The 17,279-nt window shown below is 40.7% G+C and overlaps 1 protein-coding gene across 3 annotated transcripts in view; it reads right to left on the reverse strand.

Moving 5' to 3' along the window:
* gopc (golgi-associated PDZ and coiled-coil motif containing) overlaps positions 1-15,954 on the reverse strand; it is a 26,300-nt gene extending 10,346 nt beyond the window's left edge. For 2 of the 3 annotated variants that reach the window (XM_017432761.3, XM_037981077.1), the window contains exons 1-6: positions 15,318-15,954; positions 13,848-14,012; positions 11,967-11,990; positions 9,284-9,459; positions 2,038-2,203; positions 1,872-1,967 (exon numbers count right to left, since the gene is read on the reverse strand). In XM_017432761.3, the coding sequence (XP_017288250.1) occupies positions 1,872-1,967; positions 2,038-2,203; positions 9,284-9,459; positions 11,967-11,990; positions 13,848-14,012; positions 15,318-15,578 (888 nt within the window). In that variant the 5' untranslated portion in view covers positions 15,579-15,954. The remainder of the gene's footprint in view (positions 1-1,871; positions 1,968-2,037; positions 2,204-9,283; positions 9,460-11,966; positions 11,991-13,847; positions 14,013-15,317) is intronic. The other variant, XM_017432762.3, reaches the window with a different exon arrangement.
* Between the last annotated feature and the right edge of the window lie 1,325 nt (positions 15,955-17,279).

A 17,279-nucleotide genomic window follows, 5' to 3' on the forward strand; every position in this document is an offset into this window, starting at 1 on the left:
TCATAGACTTGATGATTAAATGTAAACATGTGTGGTTAGACTTGACAAGTAAAATGCCAACATTAACTCATAAACACCTACAGTAAATGCAGACACCAACCTGCCTTTTTTCAATATGATTTAACAATCTTACATTGATTTTAAAAGTTCCAACAGCAGACTGAACTGTGATAACACATTGTTCCAGTCTGATTTTTCCACCTCAGACTAGGAACAGGATAAGTAAATGACACTTAACTAAACTGCCTCCATGTTGATCTCGTCACAGTCAAACACAGTGGCGGCTGGTGGAGTTTTCTCCAGGGGGGGGCTATAAACCCAAAATAGACATATACTAAAGGTTTGGGTATATGTCTATTATGTGATACCTTATGTTTTGGACCAAGACACCTACTAAGGTATCACACCAGTGTATTTACATGAATTAAAACATTATAATGTACATATAAATGCACAAGTGCTTCCTGAACACCAATACTTAGAAAGACGGAGGTCTGTAGGACACATCTAGCGTTTATAAGACCTGTTTTCTCATTTATTTTTCAAAACTTTACCGGAGAAACTACGTCAAAGCTTGTTTTAAAGTGAGAGCACTCACTACGTCACGTATTCTGCACATAGATCTGATGTCTCACTCCGATTAGAATTCAAATCCAAACATTCTAACAGATTTTAGCATAAATTAGCATTAATTATTAACTATGAACTTATTTATTACCTTTTGTATGTAACTTAGTCACGTAATGAACTTATTGCTGTCTTTGAATAAAAGGCAGCTCACCCGCGGCTCGACTTTTCAATCAGGCGAACTTTAGGACAGACGGATGTGACGTCAGCCCGTGGCGGGAGTCCCACGCTCCGGCGGCGTGAGGCGTGAAATATAATATAATATACAGCTGCATTCAGCAGCTCTGGGCGCATGAGAGGTGCGCCCAGAGCTGTCCTATCTCTTGTATCTAAGAGGAGCTACTGCACATGTACAACTTTTAACGAGAGTCTATGGACAAAGATTTTTGCGCCCTGGGGCGGAAATACGTCACCAATCAGACAACGTCAAAGAACGAAACAACTTTACTTATCATTAACTATAAAATATTTATCTTACACAACAAAATATATATATATACATATATTTCAAAATATTTTTAATGTACTATATAATTATTTTTTTTTACGTTTTATTCAAGGTAATGTGAGTGGTGGGGCGGCGCCCTAGCGCCCTCTATTGGCCAGCCGCCACTGGTCAAACAGGTCCTCTGAGTTCCAGCTCAACATCGCTGGATAAGCAGGAAATCTCACGTGTCCAATAATTGGCTTCACATAATTAACAGTTTCCCAACATGCTCTCCAAGTGTCGCCAACGGAACAAAAACTGTAGAAACGTGCTTACGTCAGATATGAAGTTGGCATGGAGCTGTGCAGGTTTCCACAGTCACTTCATTATTCATATATCTGAAGTCCTGTGTGGAGAATGTCTCTTTGGATCCTGCATGGATCGAAAACCCTGCAGCACTTTGATTTTTCTGTGTTAAACTGATGATTTGATGAAAGACCCTGGTTTTTTCCTCCTAAGGAGTGAAAATGATGGTGATGTTTGAATGTCAGGTTCTGCTGCCAACATGTGACTGGACCCCAGTGCAGGGCCGTAGCTACCATTGAGGACACCGAGGACCGGACCTCAGTATTTTTTAAAGTCTGGCTACAGCCCTGCCCCAGTGTACTAGAAGCTAGACTGGAAGGAGCTGTGCATGTATCGCACTGAAACTGGACTCCGATTACCCTGAACTACCCATGAAACTGAGGGAATAACAGTGAGACTGAACACCATAAAAGGTCCATTTCTGTCAGAATCCCTCTCAGATTGTTCTTACTGTGATGGAGATTCCCAGGCCTTCATGATCCTCCTTGACCAAAACCACCTTCCTAATGGGGCCCACTCCCTGGCTCCTCTTCAGCGTGTCTGGGTCCTGTGATCACATCAACAGTTTAACTTTGGGACGTGAGCAGGTTCTAACAGCTCTGCAGTTTCACACTCACATGCCCTGCAGGAGAAGGAAGGGGTTTCTTCGGATCGCTGCGACCTCTACACGCACGGATCACCGTCTTGTGGCGATGAAGGTGAATTTCTGCCTCCAGCTGGTTCCACAACTTGTCATGGGCTGGTCCTTTCATGTCCCGACCCAATAACTGGATCTGTTGGACCCTGAAAGGCAGAACGAAGGCATTGAGGCATTAGATTAAGGTCTTCAGATCAGCTCAAGGTCCTGAACAGGGTGTCTAGTTCAGGAGAGGTCGCCTCTGCTCCCACACAAACCAAACGATCAAACCTTTAAACTCTGTATGTGTGGTTTTATATAAAAGCATTCTGTAACCTATGTGTATTCTAACCTGGTAGATTTGCCTCAGACATGGTGCTGTCCTTAATGTTTAGTCTCATCGGACCACAAAGGAAAAGCTTTTTGATTTTTTAAATCAGTTTTTTTCCTCTTTCCTGTCCCTCTTCCACGAAGCCCAGCTCTGTGCACCTTCTAGTGATCCTATGGCCAGATGCTCCCATCTCCATCAGGGTTACCTTTGGCCTCCTGGATGTTTCTCTGATTAATCCCTCCTTACGTGCTCTGTGAGTTTTAAGAGATTTAATGGAGCTCCGTGGGATGTTCTGAGTAACCCTGATTTGTACTTTTCTACAACTTTGTCTCTGACCTGTGTGGAGAGTTTCTTGGTCTTCATGATGTCTCTGACTTGTTGGTAGCCTGATCTACTTGGAGGTGCTGCATTTGGGTTCTATCAGAACAGATGGATCTATTCTGAGAACATCTGACTCTTAGATTGCTCACTGGTGGATGGTATGTACCTAATTATGTGGCTTCTGAAGATAATAGTTAGGGCTTCAAAGCAAAAGTGGATGAATACATAAGTACACATTTTTCAGTTATATATATTTTTGAATTATAAATAGAAATATGTTTTTCAAAATCAGAATTCAATAATCTGAAGTACTTTTGTAGAATTATGAATTAATCTAAAACTGAAAATCCAGATGCTAAAGCAACAAAATAGAAAGAATTCAAAGAGGTGAATCCATTTGCTTGCCGCTGTAACTTCATTTCAGTACAGTTCAGATGGGTTCAAGAAAATCAACTTCTTCAAATAAACCAGATTCAGTTCGGCAACAATCTGAGGATTCGGCTTTTGTGCACCTGTTTTAGTGTTAGAATACTTTAAAATAGGACTTCCGGGAATGCAGTGTAACTGAGCAGACGTGTCCGACCTGCGCTCTCTAACTTATCCGTTAATATGATAAAAAAAAACAACGCTAAACCAAATTGTGGACTGGGTAAATGAAGTCTAGAAGACAAGTAATGTGGAATGGATTCATGACTTCGAAACAAAGACCGAAAGAAAGATAAGAAGGACGAAAAACCTGTTGCTAGCAAAGAAGTGGTAGCCAAGGCTAGCCCCGGACGAAGTGAGTCTAACATGGCGACTCGGGACATGGGTTCAACGACGGACGGGGAGGGAGATACCCAGATCGGGGGAGTACTTCCAAGTGTACTCAAGGAAATACGTGAATTAAATAAGAGTCTTTCGGAGAAAATTGACTTGAGTTCAGCACAGCTCCAGACTTCTATCAATGGAGTGAAAGCTACGTTGGACAAGGTGCTAACGAGGGTAACAGAGGCTGAGAATCGAATCAGTGAAACTGAGGACGCTGTATCCGAGCTGAAACAGCTGACGAAGCAGCTGAAAGGCGACAACGAGTTCCTTAAAAAGAAAATCGACCAGCTTGAAAATTATAGCAGGAGAAAGAATATTCGAGTGTTGGGACTAGAAGAAGGCTCTGAAGGAACGGACCCTGTGAAATTCTTCACAACCTGGATACCGGAACTGTTGGGAGCTGGCGGTCCAGACCCGGCAGCTCAGCGGCTGGAGGTGGAAATTGAACGAGCACACAGAACCGGGGCTATGGAGCCTAGAACGGGTGAACCACCTCGTACCACCCCGAGACCCGTCTTGGTTCGTCTCCTGCGATTTCAAGATCGAGAGAAGATCTTGGCTTTGGCTAAAAAGAGAGGAAATGTCAGCTTCAACAACAAGAAAATTAGTTTTTTCCCTGACATGAGTCCTGAATTAGCCAGACGCCGAAAACAGCTCGTCCCCGCGCTGCAAGCAATTAAAGCAAGAAACATCCCCTGCTACCTCATCTATCCGGCACGTTTGAAGGTCCAACCAGATGTCGGAGGACCTCGCTTTTTCGACTCCACAACGGAAGCCTTTAAATTTATCAACGGCCTGGCACAACGGGAACAGCAGATGTCAATGACCAGCGATCACTGACTATCAACACCGAGTCAAAATCTGGAGCAGAATGGAGGGTTAAGGTGTCTGCCATCGGGTCTACTCCAGAGACAGTGAATCGGACCCTTGCTGGTTCCTGGATAAATGGTGGTACAGTGATATATCCTGATTCTTCTAATTACATATACGTTATTATAATGGGCTTCCATTCTTTTCTATTTTACTCTAGCTTTGTGCTAGGGAGTTAGTGAATACCATTATTTAAGGTATACTGGCTAATTATGTTTCAATTTTTTTCCTTGAAAGTTTGGAATGTTGCTTACAGTTCATTGGTTTGCCAATCTTTCACTACAATGTATAATTGTCCATGTCTGGATGGCTAAGGAATGCTTCTCTGATAGCTAAGATGTATATTCCAAAGGAAATACAATAGCGTTTGTTTTTGCAATTATAAATAATATGAGAGCTACAGGCTCGGTTTATATGTTAGTTTAGAAAGAAGGAGAGGCAAGCATCCTTGAGTCAGTATGTTAGGTTTATGTTTGGTTGCCAGGATGTTAAGCTGGCAATCGAGAAGAGTGGAGAATGTTAAATGTTTTGTCTTATCCTTTTGTGTCTTCCTCTGTCCCTGCCCTCCCCCCATGCCACCCCTACCAAAATCAGAGAGACGAGGTGGAGCAGGATTTGCTCATTTTGGCTTCAGTTGGCTACTTGGAAAAAGAAGAAATTTGCTGGTTGACTTTTATCATAACCAATGTCAATTAGTCCATTGAAGTTGGTAACATTTAATGTTAAAGGATTGAATAGCCCTATAAAAAGAAAACGAGTCTATACTTACCTGAAAAAATTAAAACCAGATATTGTTTACTTACAAGAAACACATTTGTCTGACAGGGAGCATAAAAAGCTTAAAAGAGAATGGGTGGGTCAAGTTTTTTTTTCTTCATTTAGTTCAAAATCGCGAGGAACAACAATTTTGATACACAAAAACGTCCCTTTTACTGCTACTAAAACTATATCTGACCCTTCGGGTAGATACATCATGGTGCAAGGGCAAATGTACTCAGAATCTTGGACGTTTATGAATATATATGCACCTAATTATGACGATAGTCTATTCATACAGGATGTTTTCCTTCAAATCTCCCAAGCACAGGGGTTTCTTGTGGTAGGAGGGGACTTTAACTTCTGTTTAGATACTGTGCTTGATAGATCTTCAGACAGACCTTGTCCCCTCTCTAAATCAGCTAAAACAACAACATCATTTATGGAAGATCTACAACTAACAGATGCTTGGAGGTGGATGCATCCACAGGATAGAGAGTATTCATTTTATTCGCATCCGCATAATACCTATACTAGAATAGATAACTTTTTGATCTCTAGTCAGATACTTCATCGAGTGATGGGTAGCGAATATCTTCCAAGATTACTTAGTGATCATTCTCCATTGGTGATGTCAGCATCTATCCCTGACAAAGTAGAGGGAAAATACAGGTGGAGGCTCAACCTTACCCTTTTAAAACAACCTGAATTCTGTACTTTCATTAGGGAACAAATAAATTTTTTTATTTTAACAAATAAACCGTCCGCTCCAAGCATCTTTATTTTTTGGGACACATTAAAAGCATTTTTGAGGGGCCAAATTATATCATACACTAAAGGAATAAAGAAGAAATATAACTTAGAGCTTAATACTTTGGAAAGACAAATTTCTGACCTTGAGAAAATATACCAAATTTCCCCAACTAAGGATATGTACAGAGATTTGGTGAACTTGAAACTAAAATACAACAATATGAATACCTATCAAGCAGAGAGAGCAATAATTAGGTCCAAGCAACAATTTTATGAATTTGGAGAAAAAACACAGAAAGTATTGGCATGGCAACTTAAAACCGAGGAAAATAAAAGAACAATTAATGCTATTGAAAACCCCCAAAAAACTATAACGTATAACCCTGGAGAAATCAATGAGGCCTTTAAAAAGTACTACTCGGATCTTTATACATCACAATCTCAGGGCGATTTGGATGAGATTGAGTCCTTCTTATCCTTGATTAACTTACCTTGCTTATCAGAGGAGGGCAGAGATAACTTAGACAAACCCTTTCTTAGATCGGAACTACTTGATGTTATTAAGTCACTTCCGGGTAATAAATCCCCTGGTGAAGATGGTTTTCCATCTGAGTTTTATAAGGAATTTCAAGATCTTCTAGTACCACTTTTGATGGATGTTCTTGAGCAAGGTAGAAGAGAGGGGAGTTTTCCAGACTCCTTTGCTCAAGCTGTTATAACGGTCATCTATAAAAAAGGAAAAGATCCTCTAAAATGTTCTTCTTATAGACCAATATCACTTCTCAATACCGATTATAAATTAGTTACAAAAATGATAGCAAAAAGACTGGAAAGGTTTCTACCCTTACTGATCAACCCTGATCAAACAGGGTTTATTCTAAATAGATTTTCCACTGACAATTTGAGGCGGTTGCTTAACATAATACATATTGCTAACAAAAAAAAGATACCAAGTGTAGCTGTATCACTTGATGCCGAAAAGGCTTTCGATATGGTTGAATGGAAATATCTTTTTTCTGTACTTAAGAAATTTGGCTTTGGTGATGGGTTTCTCAATCTGATACAATCTCTTTATAATTCTCCTCAAGCTAGAGTTGTCACCAATGGGATCATTTCTGATTCATTCCGGCTGTTTAGAGGCAACAGACAGGGAGATCCAGTTAGTCCCGCCCTCTTTGTGCTTGCAATCGAGCCATTGGGTGAGGCCATTAGGATAAATTCTAGTATTAGTGGTTTTGAGATTGGTACTGACGTACATAAAATTTCGCTTTTCGCGGACGACATTATTTTATTTCTAACCAATCCAGAACGCTCTCTTTATCACCTTCAGGACTTATTGGATAAATACAGCTCATTTTCTGGATACAAAGTTAATTTGGAAAAGAGTGAAGTTTTACCGATCTCCGTATCTGACCACAATAAAGTTAAAAACATGTCTAATTTCAAATGGTCTCCTGAGGGTTTCAAATATTTAGGGGTATTTGTGGATGGTCACCTCAAAAACCTCTTTAAACTAAACTTAGCTTCCCTACTTCAGAAGGTGAGCGAAGATTTAGGAAAATGGATGGATTTACCTCTCACATTATTTGGTAGAATTAATGTCATAAAGATGAATATCCTCCCTAGGTTTCTGTACATGTTTCAATCACTCCCAATTCACATCCCAAATGTATTCTTTAGCTCTCTTAAAAAATCAATTAGAAAATTTATTTGGCATGGTAAGCCACCAAGACTTAGCTTGGATAAATTATCACTGCAGTATGAGGATGGAGGTTTGAAGCTCCCTAATTTTCAACTCTACTACTATGCGGCTCAGTTTAGGTTCTTGGCACAGATGTTTGATTTGCAGACACCTCCTGCATGGCTCAAAATTGAGACAATAGAGATACAAGAAAAGATGCCAATGGATTTTCTCTATAAGTGGGATAATAAGACTATTAAAAACGAAACTGATAACCCTTTAATAATTCAGACAGTCCGAATTTGGTATAAAATACGCAAAATGTTTAGGCTAGAAGGCTTTCTTTCTCCCAAAACCCCGTTATGGGGAAATAGACTGCTACCAAAGATTTTTCAGTCTGGTAACTTTAGATCCTGGCAGGAGAAGGGAATTTGCCGATTGGAGCACTGCTATGAAAAGAAAGTATTTATGTCACTACAGCAGTTAAAAGAAAAGTTTGATCTTACAAATAAAGATTTTCTTAGCTATCTCCAACTTCGTGATTTCATAAGAGCTAATCAGAAAGGAAGTTGGAAGCTACCGTCCATGTCTCCGGTTGAAGAAATGTGTCATGCCAGTCGGCCGTTATATAAAATCATCTCAAGGGTGTATACGGCACTCATGTCAACTTTAGCTATAAATGGTATGGATAGTTCTAGAATCAAATGGGAAAAGGATTTGGGAATGTCTATTGAGAGGCAGTTGTGGAATAGTTTGTGCAGAGAAGGTCTCACATCTACTTTAAATGCTCGATTTAGACTAGTACAGTTTAATTTTTTACATCAGCTATATGTCACCCCACAAAAATTACATAAATATAACTCCAATATATCCCCTCTTTGTTTTAGATGTGGCATGGAAGAAGGAACATTCCTTCACGCCACTTGGCATTGCTCTAAATTGCAAGGTTTTTGGAAGGGGGTCTGTAAAATGTTATCAGACATTCATGCCATCATGATTCCAATAGACCCGGAGATCTGTTTATTAGGGAACTTTACAAATTCCAATTTAAAAACAGTCTATGACAAGAAACTTACAGAAATCCTTTTAGCAATTGCTAAGAAATGTATTACAACTAAGTGGAAATCAGACTCTCCCCTCTCAATTAAAATGTGGCTTTCCGAGATTAATAGCTGTGTGACACTAGAAAAATTAACGTATTGGATGCAGAAAAGAAGTAAGACTTTTTATAAAATATGGCAGCCTTTTTTAAGTTATATGCAAAATCTCCCGGCACATTGGATTGAGTGATGATCCTGTAATCGAGCTGGACTCGACAGGATTTATGAGCGAATCTGATCCCATCTGTCTCTCAATCTATTTCCGACTCATACACAACTGATTTTATCCCTATAGATTACCCACCCCCACCCAGTCCTGGTTATATGTTGGGTCATATTATTGTAAATGTAATTTACTTTCAATATGTCTTATTATTTGAATTGTGCGTCATTGTGTACTAGTTTTGTCCTGTCTGTTAATACTTGTAATGTTAATACCAAAAATCCAAAATAAAATATTCTAAAAAAAAAAAAAGAATACTTTAAAATAAACTTTCCAAAGAGGCAGACCACGGTAAACTAGATGTGGATTCAAAGGCTTTCCCTGCCATTTCTAAACCAGTGCTGACCATCAGTCCCAGTTCAACAACAGAATTATTTCTCTGCTTTAAGTTCGCGGTCCTACCTGCCGGCCAGCTCCTTGTCCAGGTATTTGGCTGCCAGTCTGGCTCCGTACACCTCAGCTTGCAGGACTGCAATGTGTCTGCGCAGAGCTTCATTTTCTTTCTTAAACATTCGCACTTCTGCCTCCAGTCGGGCCTCTGATAACTTATCCTTCTTACTGGCCTCCAACTCCTGCTCCTGTTCACATTAAGGACAGAAAAACATCAACTGTGCAAAACTGTTAGGCAGGCGTGGAAAAATGAGAATGCATTCACAAATAGAAACTATTATTTAATCCATTAACCAGTGCTTGAAGTGGGAAACTGGTTACCCTACCTGGAAGGATTTCAGTTCATGCTATATAACAATGATTTCATTACTTTATTATTAACACTCATGACCAACAGCAAAAAAGGGCTCAAAGGAGAACATATCTGTGACAAATATTCCTCTAGGGATACAGTTTATGACACATCCGGCCAATGGGTGGTGTCATTGACTTTTATCAGTTGTTATTAAAGTGATTCTATATAACGTTGGATCGGCATTGACATTAACTAATTATTTACCTGACAAACCATAATGTTTATACACCTAAAAGCTTGAAAAAAGCTGTATTCTTATTTTCTTTGCAAACCCAGCGCTCCACAATGCCCAGCCAATGCTGAAACACATCTTTAGACATCAGGGCAGCCGATGTTTAATATACAACAAAGGTTTTCTTTCTTTTGGCAAATATGTATTTTTTATTTAACAAAATATAATAATTGTCCAACCTAAATAAAAGTATATTTAACACCTAAAAGCAACATAAAAGAGCCTTACGATGGTGTAGATTCTTAGTTATCCAAGACATGGCAAATCCAAAATGGTTTAAAAAAAACAAAACTTGACTTCTATTTTGTAGTTAAAGATCTTTCACTTCCCATCTGAGGAGCTTTCTCAATTCAAAAGCGGAGAGTGTGGAGTTTTGTAATGGTATCATCAGGCCTGCGGCCTTGTGCCGTGGGTACTTGTGTAAAGAGACAGAGACAGAGACAGAGCTGTTGGCTGATCGTCCAGGTGCTGAGCTGGATCTGCTGCCAGTCGTACATAAGAAACAACCTGCAGAGGTCCTTGTCCGTGACATCTTTAACTCACACCTATGGAAGTGGGGTTTAGTGCATCTCAATGACGGTCAGGGACAAGGAATTTTCAGAGCTTCTACTACAGATGTGGTTTCCAGGTCATTGGAGCCTGTTGCAGTGGCAACCAGAGGACATGTTGAAGAATATAGCAGTCATGGAGGCTGTCAAGCTGATAAAGGAGGCCTTTAGGGCGTGCCGGCCCCAGAGGACCCTTGAAGCAGCTGACAGGTTCAGGGTGGCCACAGGAACTGTGGCTTCTGTGGTTGCAGAAGCAAAAGCTCCAACGTGGAGAGATTGGGGACTGAATGGTAAATGATAAACACTTATGGAACGCCTTTTGAACCTGTCCAGGTTCTACAACGTGAGGTGCTCCATCATCTAGGGGGACCTTAAGGTAGCACTGCTGTCCCTCCTCATCAAAGAAAGTCAGCTGAGATGGTTCAGACATCTGGTTAGGATGCCTCCTGGATGCAACCCTCTTGAGGTTTTCCCATTTGAAGGAGAACTCTCTAAAAACAGAGGTCTGACAAGGGAACATTGAGATCCCCCAGGAGAAGCTGGAGTGTTGCTGGAAGAGGGTCTGGGTTTCCCTCTGTGATGGATGGACTAATCTAAATGTTGTTTTATATGTGCTCATCAATGTTTGATATCTGTGTCTGGAAATGCATACACATTTACAACTTACTACAATTATTCAGTTACACACAGATTGTTGTGCACATTTATAAACCATGTAAATATCCAGCCACAATATTTGTGACTATTATGAAAATAATTTTTCATCATAAACACAAGTTAGTGAAATATTTGTGCAAGGATAACCTGATTATACAGATCAGGTCTGTAAGGAAAGCGAGCATCATGTCATACATTCACAAAAGCAAGAAGCTGAAGCAGCTGTGTAAATAAGCTTCTATACACTACACTGAGCTCCTGCCATGAGGGAGCAGACAACAAGAGCACTGAGGTAGCATCTCGCTGAGCCAGAACTATTAGGAGATTAATTAGTGACTTAAAACTGCAGGAAAATTGGAAGAAAATATGTGAATTTTTCGATGCAGTCTCACTGAGTGTTTGCAACCAAGTGAGCTGTTTCAACATGCCAATTTTAAAAATCACCACTTCATTTTCTGCGCACAGCTTGCAAAACCACATTCTTGCCTGTGCACATTATTTTGTTGTCCATCCTGGCAGCCGCCCCCACATCTATGATTTGATCTGCAAAGAAGATTTCAGTTTTCTAATTATTATTATTTACCGTCAGCATGGTTTGAAGACCTGGACTTTTGCCTCAGATGTTTTCTATCAGAGGTGAACTCTTGTTCAGGTGTAAAAATACAGCCCTTGAGACAGGTTGAAGACAGTGCATAATTGGAGCTGCATGCTTCTGCGACTCACACCAAGAAGTTGAGAACCCAGCAAAATTACAAGACATTCTGGAGACTCCCTGGTAAACGCCATTTGCCAATAAGTTGCAGCTCAGTGAGATATTACCTTCATTCATTTTAAACTTTACCTAAAAATTCCACTTCTTGGCAAAGCACATGCAAAACAAAAGCAATAAAAAACAACACTTACCATTTTTTCTAACATGGATGCAGGCTTTAGGAGAAACCAAGCAGAAGAAGAAGAGAAAGAAGCCACGGATTAGAGAAATCATCATGTCAGAAAATGAACCATGTGAGTATGTGAACAAGTTCAAATGTTATATAGATATCAAGAAGGTAAAACAATAAGAGAAAGCACTGAAAGAAAGCCAAGGCAGGGGAAGACAGAAAACAGCAGAGGGCAGACAAAGGAACAATACAATCAATCAGTAAATTATTTTTGTCACAGTTAGGTTCCAAATAATACCAAGGCTAGAAGAGCCAAAACATCGTAAACAACATCTTTAGACCCCAGGTCATCAAAGAGTGGACCTCATCCAAATGAAGACCTATCAGGACCCAGATTTCACTTTCATTCTCGGATGTTACGTCGACACGTTTCCTCTTACTTACAGTAATCCATTTTTAGGTGTGAAAACATAGTTGTTAATGCTTTTCTGCGTCCATGTAGGAAAACCATTTGATTTGTGCACGCTCGTGTCTGTAGTTCAGCTGCACCACAGAGTTCCACTCAAGGCAAGTGTGCATTCAAAAAAAATAAACTAAAAGAGGAAGAAACAAAGTTGGAGAGATTTTTTGTCAGGAATTAGATGCACTTTCTGTGTCCTTGTGGTCCCTGAGTGATACATTATCCAAATGTTGACAGAAGTAGGCCTCTTCTCACAATATGAACTTTTTCTGCTTTGACCTGGGATCTTATTCTCTGTTGGATCTTTGGCACCACTACTTTAGATAAGAAGAGTTGTGTACTGCAGCACGCATACAAATCTGGGTTGCATGTGCTTGTCTTTTAAAGGGGCTGATGGACCTTAGACTTGTAAAGAGGACAAAATTTATGTCACACGAGGAGTTGACACAGAAAGCACAAACAACTCCGTTTCCACCTTAAATAGCACAACTTTTTCAGCCTTTGCAGCAGCTGTGAAGCAGCAACTGGAATGAGTGATGGTAGAAATCAGTTAGCTGCTGTCTCTGTGGAGAGGAGTAAACCCACAGAGAGGTGGAGACTCTAAAGCCTGAGAAAAAAGTGCTGCATGAAGAATGAAATCAGAGAGAGAGAAGATTAAAAGGTTTTCTTTCAGACAGGACACACTCCTACATGATCATTTAAAGCCCGTTTTTCTATTTAGGGACAGTGCTGGTGATTAAAATCACTGATGTAAACCGACAATACAAAATTTACATAAAACAACCAACTTTGGATCACATGCACCTTAAAAGCATTTCTGACTGAGTTTGACGTTGATCCATTAAAATCTGAAGTCTGGTAAAATAAATGACATGTTTAATCCAAGATGGCAGACTTCCTACTGAGTTTAGAAACTAAGAAAGTTTCTGGTACATGCTGAAGTGTAGAAGATGTGTCTGTACATCCAACTGTGGGGAGGGGCTGTTCAGACATGTTCAATTTACTTCATCACTCAGTATGTGCACAAGACATTTCAGGCTATTTGGAGCATGTTTACGCCTCCAAAAAAAGCAATTCATTCAGCCAAAAAATATTAAAGTCAAGTTTTAGTCAAGATCTGTAAAACTGACTAGTTACAAGCAGTTTTTAGGGTCAGTTGCTGTGGTGGCCATTCTAAATTGGGTTGACTCCAAAATGTAATCAGTTGTAGATGTACATCCAATGATTACTTTCTGAGAGATTTATTAAAATTTGTCCAGTGGTTCATAAGGTATTTTGCTAACAGGCAGACAGACAAAAAACGTTCCCCATCTTCACCGTTTGGCAGTGGGGGAAAAAAAGAGGCTGAAAATTTAAAATCAAGTTAAATCTGAGGTATCACTGGTGTGTCACGCTGCAGAGTGGACATACTGAAGCTACATGGATTCTCCTGGTCCTGCCTACCAGTTTGTCTTTGATGCTGTCAGAGTCCTCAGTTTGGCCTTGTTGGACTCGGAGCTGCAACTGCAGAGCATGAAGCTGCAGCAGCAGGTCATGGACCTCCTTTTCTACCACCGTCTTCTCAGCTTTAACTTCAGTCAACTCAGAGTGGAGGTCCACTAGCTGCGCCTAGAAAGGACACAAGTATTAATAGAAGAGTGAAAGACAGAACAGAGGATGTCAGGTCAGAAATGATTTTGCAAACAAATAGGAATTTGACAAAATCCTGAAACAAACTGAGGGAGACTTTTTGTGCATACAGTGTGAAACTGAACTGTAGGGGTGTTGCTGTTCATGATACTGCAGCCACTTAGTCTGATCTGTTTCACTGAGAATAAAGAAAGACTGCACAAAAAGGCATTAAAACAAATGTGTTTTGGGAGCTATTAAACAAGACTGTGGAGAATTTCACTGATAACTTAATAGGATTTTATTTTTATTTTTTTAGTTGCCAGCATAGAACTAATTGGTGCTTTAGTAGGATTGATGACAAAGTGAAGATTCAGTGCAATCTGCTAGTTTCCCTAGAGGGAGAACTTTTACTAATTGACATTTTATAATATATGTGGATGGTTTTGTACAGTGCCCTGAGATGACTGTTGTTGTGAATTGACACTACATAAATAAAGTGAATTGATTTCAAACTCTGAGAGAAAGAATCCAAGTAATCTTAGAGTGCGCTCACTTGTCCTACTCGTACACAAAGTTTCTGGACACTTAGTACCAGAATCTGCTGGGGAAGACGTGTTAAACCTGACTAATAAAGTTACCACTCTGATCTCCTGCAGTCACATAAACACATATTAAATCAATAAGAGTTCTGTCTAAACTGTCCTCCTTGATAGTTTTAGCTCCAATAATTCACTGCTGTTTTTATCTCAGTGTCTGAGCCATATTAAGAGATTTGATGCTTGAGCGGAGAAAATGAGCCAACATGACACAATCTGGTAAAAACAAACAAACATACCTGTTTTGCCAACAGTTTCCACCTGATGTCTGCTCACCGTTTCACAAAATGGAGTTAATGAGATTTAATTAGGCAGCTACCAGGACATGGACAGAGATCTGGTTAAATACCAAAGTACCAGGTGGAGGAGGTGGTATTCTACTGAGCAGACCACGATCAGCTGTCAGGCACAACCCTGTGCTTATATTAACTGCTGCTCCTTAGAAAGCAGCAGTTCTGAGAAGATCTGCCTCCATACTGCCTGTCCCAGGACTTTAATACTGTTTCAAAGCTGAGCCACATTCCAGAAAAAAAGCATACAATGCTACTTTTTAATGGGAAATGACCAGTTTAGATCTACATGAGCGTTTTACCGTGTCACCTCCTCTGTTCATGTCTACACGGACTTTACAAGTTGTATTTAAGGCAGGATTTAAAAAAACAAATAAATACTCTAAGTGCTATTTATGAGCCAGAAAGACACGAACCTCCAGCTTGTGGTTGAGCTGGAACACGGTCTGGGTCTTGTGACAGAGCTGGGCGAAGCAGGAGCTCAGGCTGGTCATCTTCTGCCGACCCTCGTAGGTAATGTCCACCTGGTCCGGGTCGATCTCTCCGAGCAGCAGGTCCACATCCACGAAGGCCTTGTCGAACTCTTTCTCCAGAACCTCCAGCCATCGAAACATGGACACAGCCGGACCGAGGCCTGGGCTGTGTCCCGACGGAGAGCACCCAGCTGAAGCGGACATGTTTGCTAGTACCTCAAGATCCGGATCCTAGCGGCTCACTATTACTAAAAAGGTTTCAGATTATTCAATCTGGTCAAACCCTGAAAATACAATCCACTGAAAAACTGGAAAAAGCTCGGGGTAAAATGTCGTACTGAGCTGTGGAACACTAATCTGACAGAGGACTGGAAACCCGGAAGTTCCGCATCAGGATTTTTTTTAAAATAAACTTTATTGATGTAAGCGTACAAAAACAAAAAACAGGAGGAGAAATAGTAAAAGATCAGAACAAATATGCAGAATTTAAACCAGGAAAAATAAAATACTAAGTTTTCAGAGATTAAACTTCAGCAGGCTCAAACGGACTGATACAACCAGGGTTCTCCGGTTTCCTCCCACAGTCCAGAAACATGCATGGTTATGGAAGGCCCTGTATGGCAAGCCGTTTTAACATAAATTCGGTTTCGTCTGACTATCCATAATTACATTCTAGATATCTAAAAATGCATTTTGACTAGACAAAACTACATTTTGACTATCCGGAATGGTAATTTAAGATATCTGTATTTACATTCTGACTATTAAGAATAATAATTCAAGATATCTTCAATTACATTTTGACTAGTCAAAATTCCTTTCGAGATATCTCAAATGACGTCACCGGATTCGTCATTGGAAGGGTCAGACATCCGTAATTATAATTTAAGCTATCTCGAACGTAATTGTTGCAGACAATAAATTATCTGTATTTCTTAATTCATGTCGAGCACGAGCTGCAGCGCTGAATATTGTGTTAAAAACACGAGTATTTGAGCTTGACTGACCTGACATTGCTGACCACTGAATAGCACAATCAAGTAGCCTAAGGCTAGAATGCCTTACACACTGTCCGCCAAAATGCTACGCAAATTTATGACGTTTTGACTACACAGAATACTAATTCAAGATATCAATAATGTAATTTCTGACTAGTCAGAAAGTCAATTGAAGATATCTCTAATTCATTTAGAGATATCTTAAAAGGAATTACTATTCAAAATTACAATTCAAGATATCTTTAATTTAGTTTTGTCTAGTCATTATTTGCTTTTAAGGTATCTATAATACCTGTAGTCGCAATGGTTGTTTTACGTCAGGTTAAAGGATATTCTAACCAAGCAGACTGTCTGGCAAAGCCTAGTTTTCACTACATTCTTACCGCCAGCAGCCCTAGACTAGAGGCCCAGCGGCCCAGCCAGGAACCCAGGCACCAAACAGGCCCCCCAGGCACGCCCAGCCTCCAGACTCAGACTCCCTCTGTCAACTTGGAATAACCCAGCCCTCGTGGGTAGCCCAAACCCCAACACCCCTGCCCACACACTCCGGCCCCACAGGTCCCTGCCACCGCAGCCACAGACCCGGGTCTCAAGGGCCAGGGACGCAAGGGAGAGGGGAGCCCCTGGAGCCAGAGCAGGTCCCAAACCACCCAGGGACCCAGCCACTGACCCACCCTTGCCAGCCAGGAGTGGCAGCAGCCCAGGAAAGAGGGCATAGCGGCCCATGGCCCAACCCCCCCCTCAATGCTGGCAGCCATAAAACCCTGTCCCCACTGCCAACACCTCTCCACTAGACCCACCACCACCCCAGGGAGGCACATAATGCCCAGTCTGCCCAGGGACAGCACCACCCCGGGGCCAGCACCCCCCAGCCCCCAATGTTGAGGCAGCAAGCCAACACCCCCCA

The sequence above is a fragment of the Kryptolebias marmoratus genome, linkage group LG17 (genome assembly GCF_001649575.2).
Source record: "Kryptolebias marmoratus isolate JLee-2015 linkage group LG17, ASM164957v2, whole genome shotgun sequence".
Taxonomy (NCBI): Eukaryota; Metazoa; Chordata; class Actinopteri; order Cyprinodontiformes; family Rivulidae; genus Kryptolebias; species Kryptolebias marmoratus.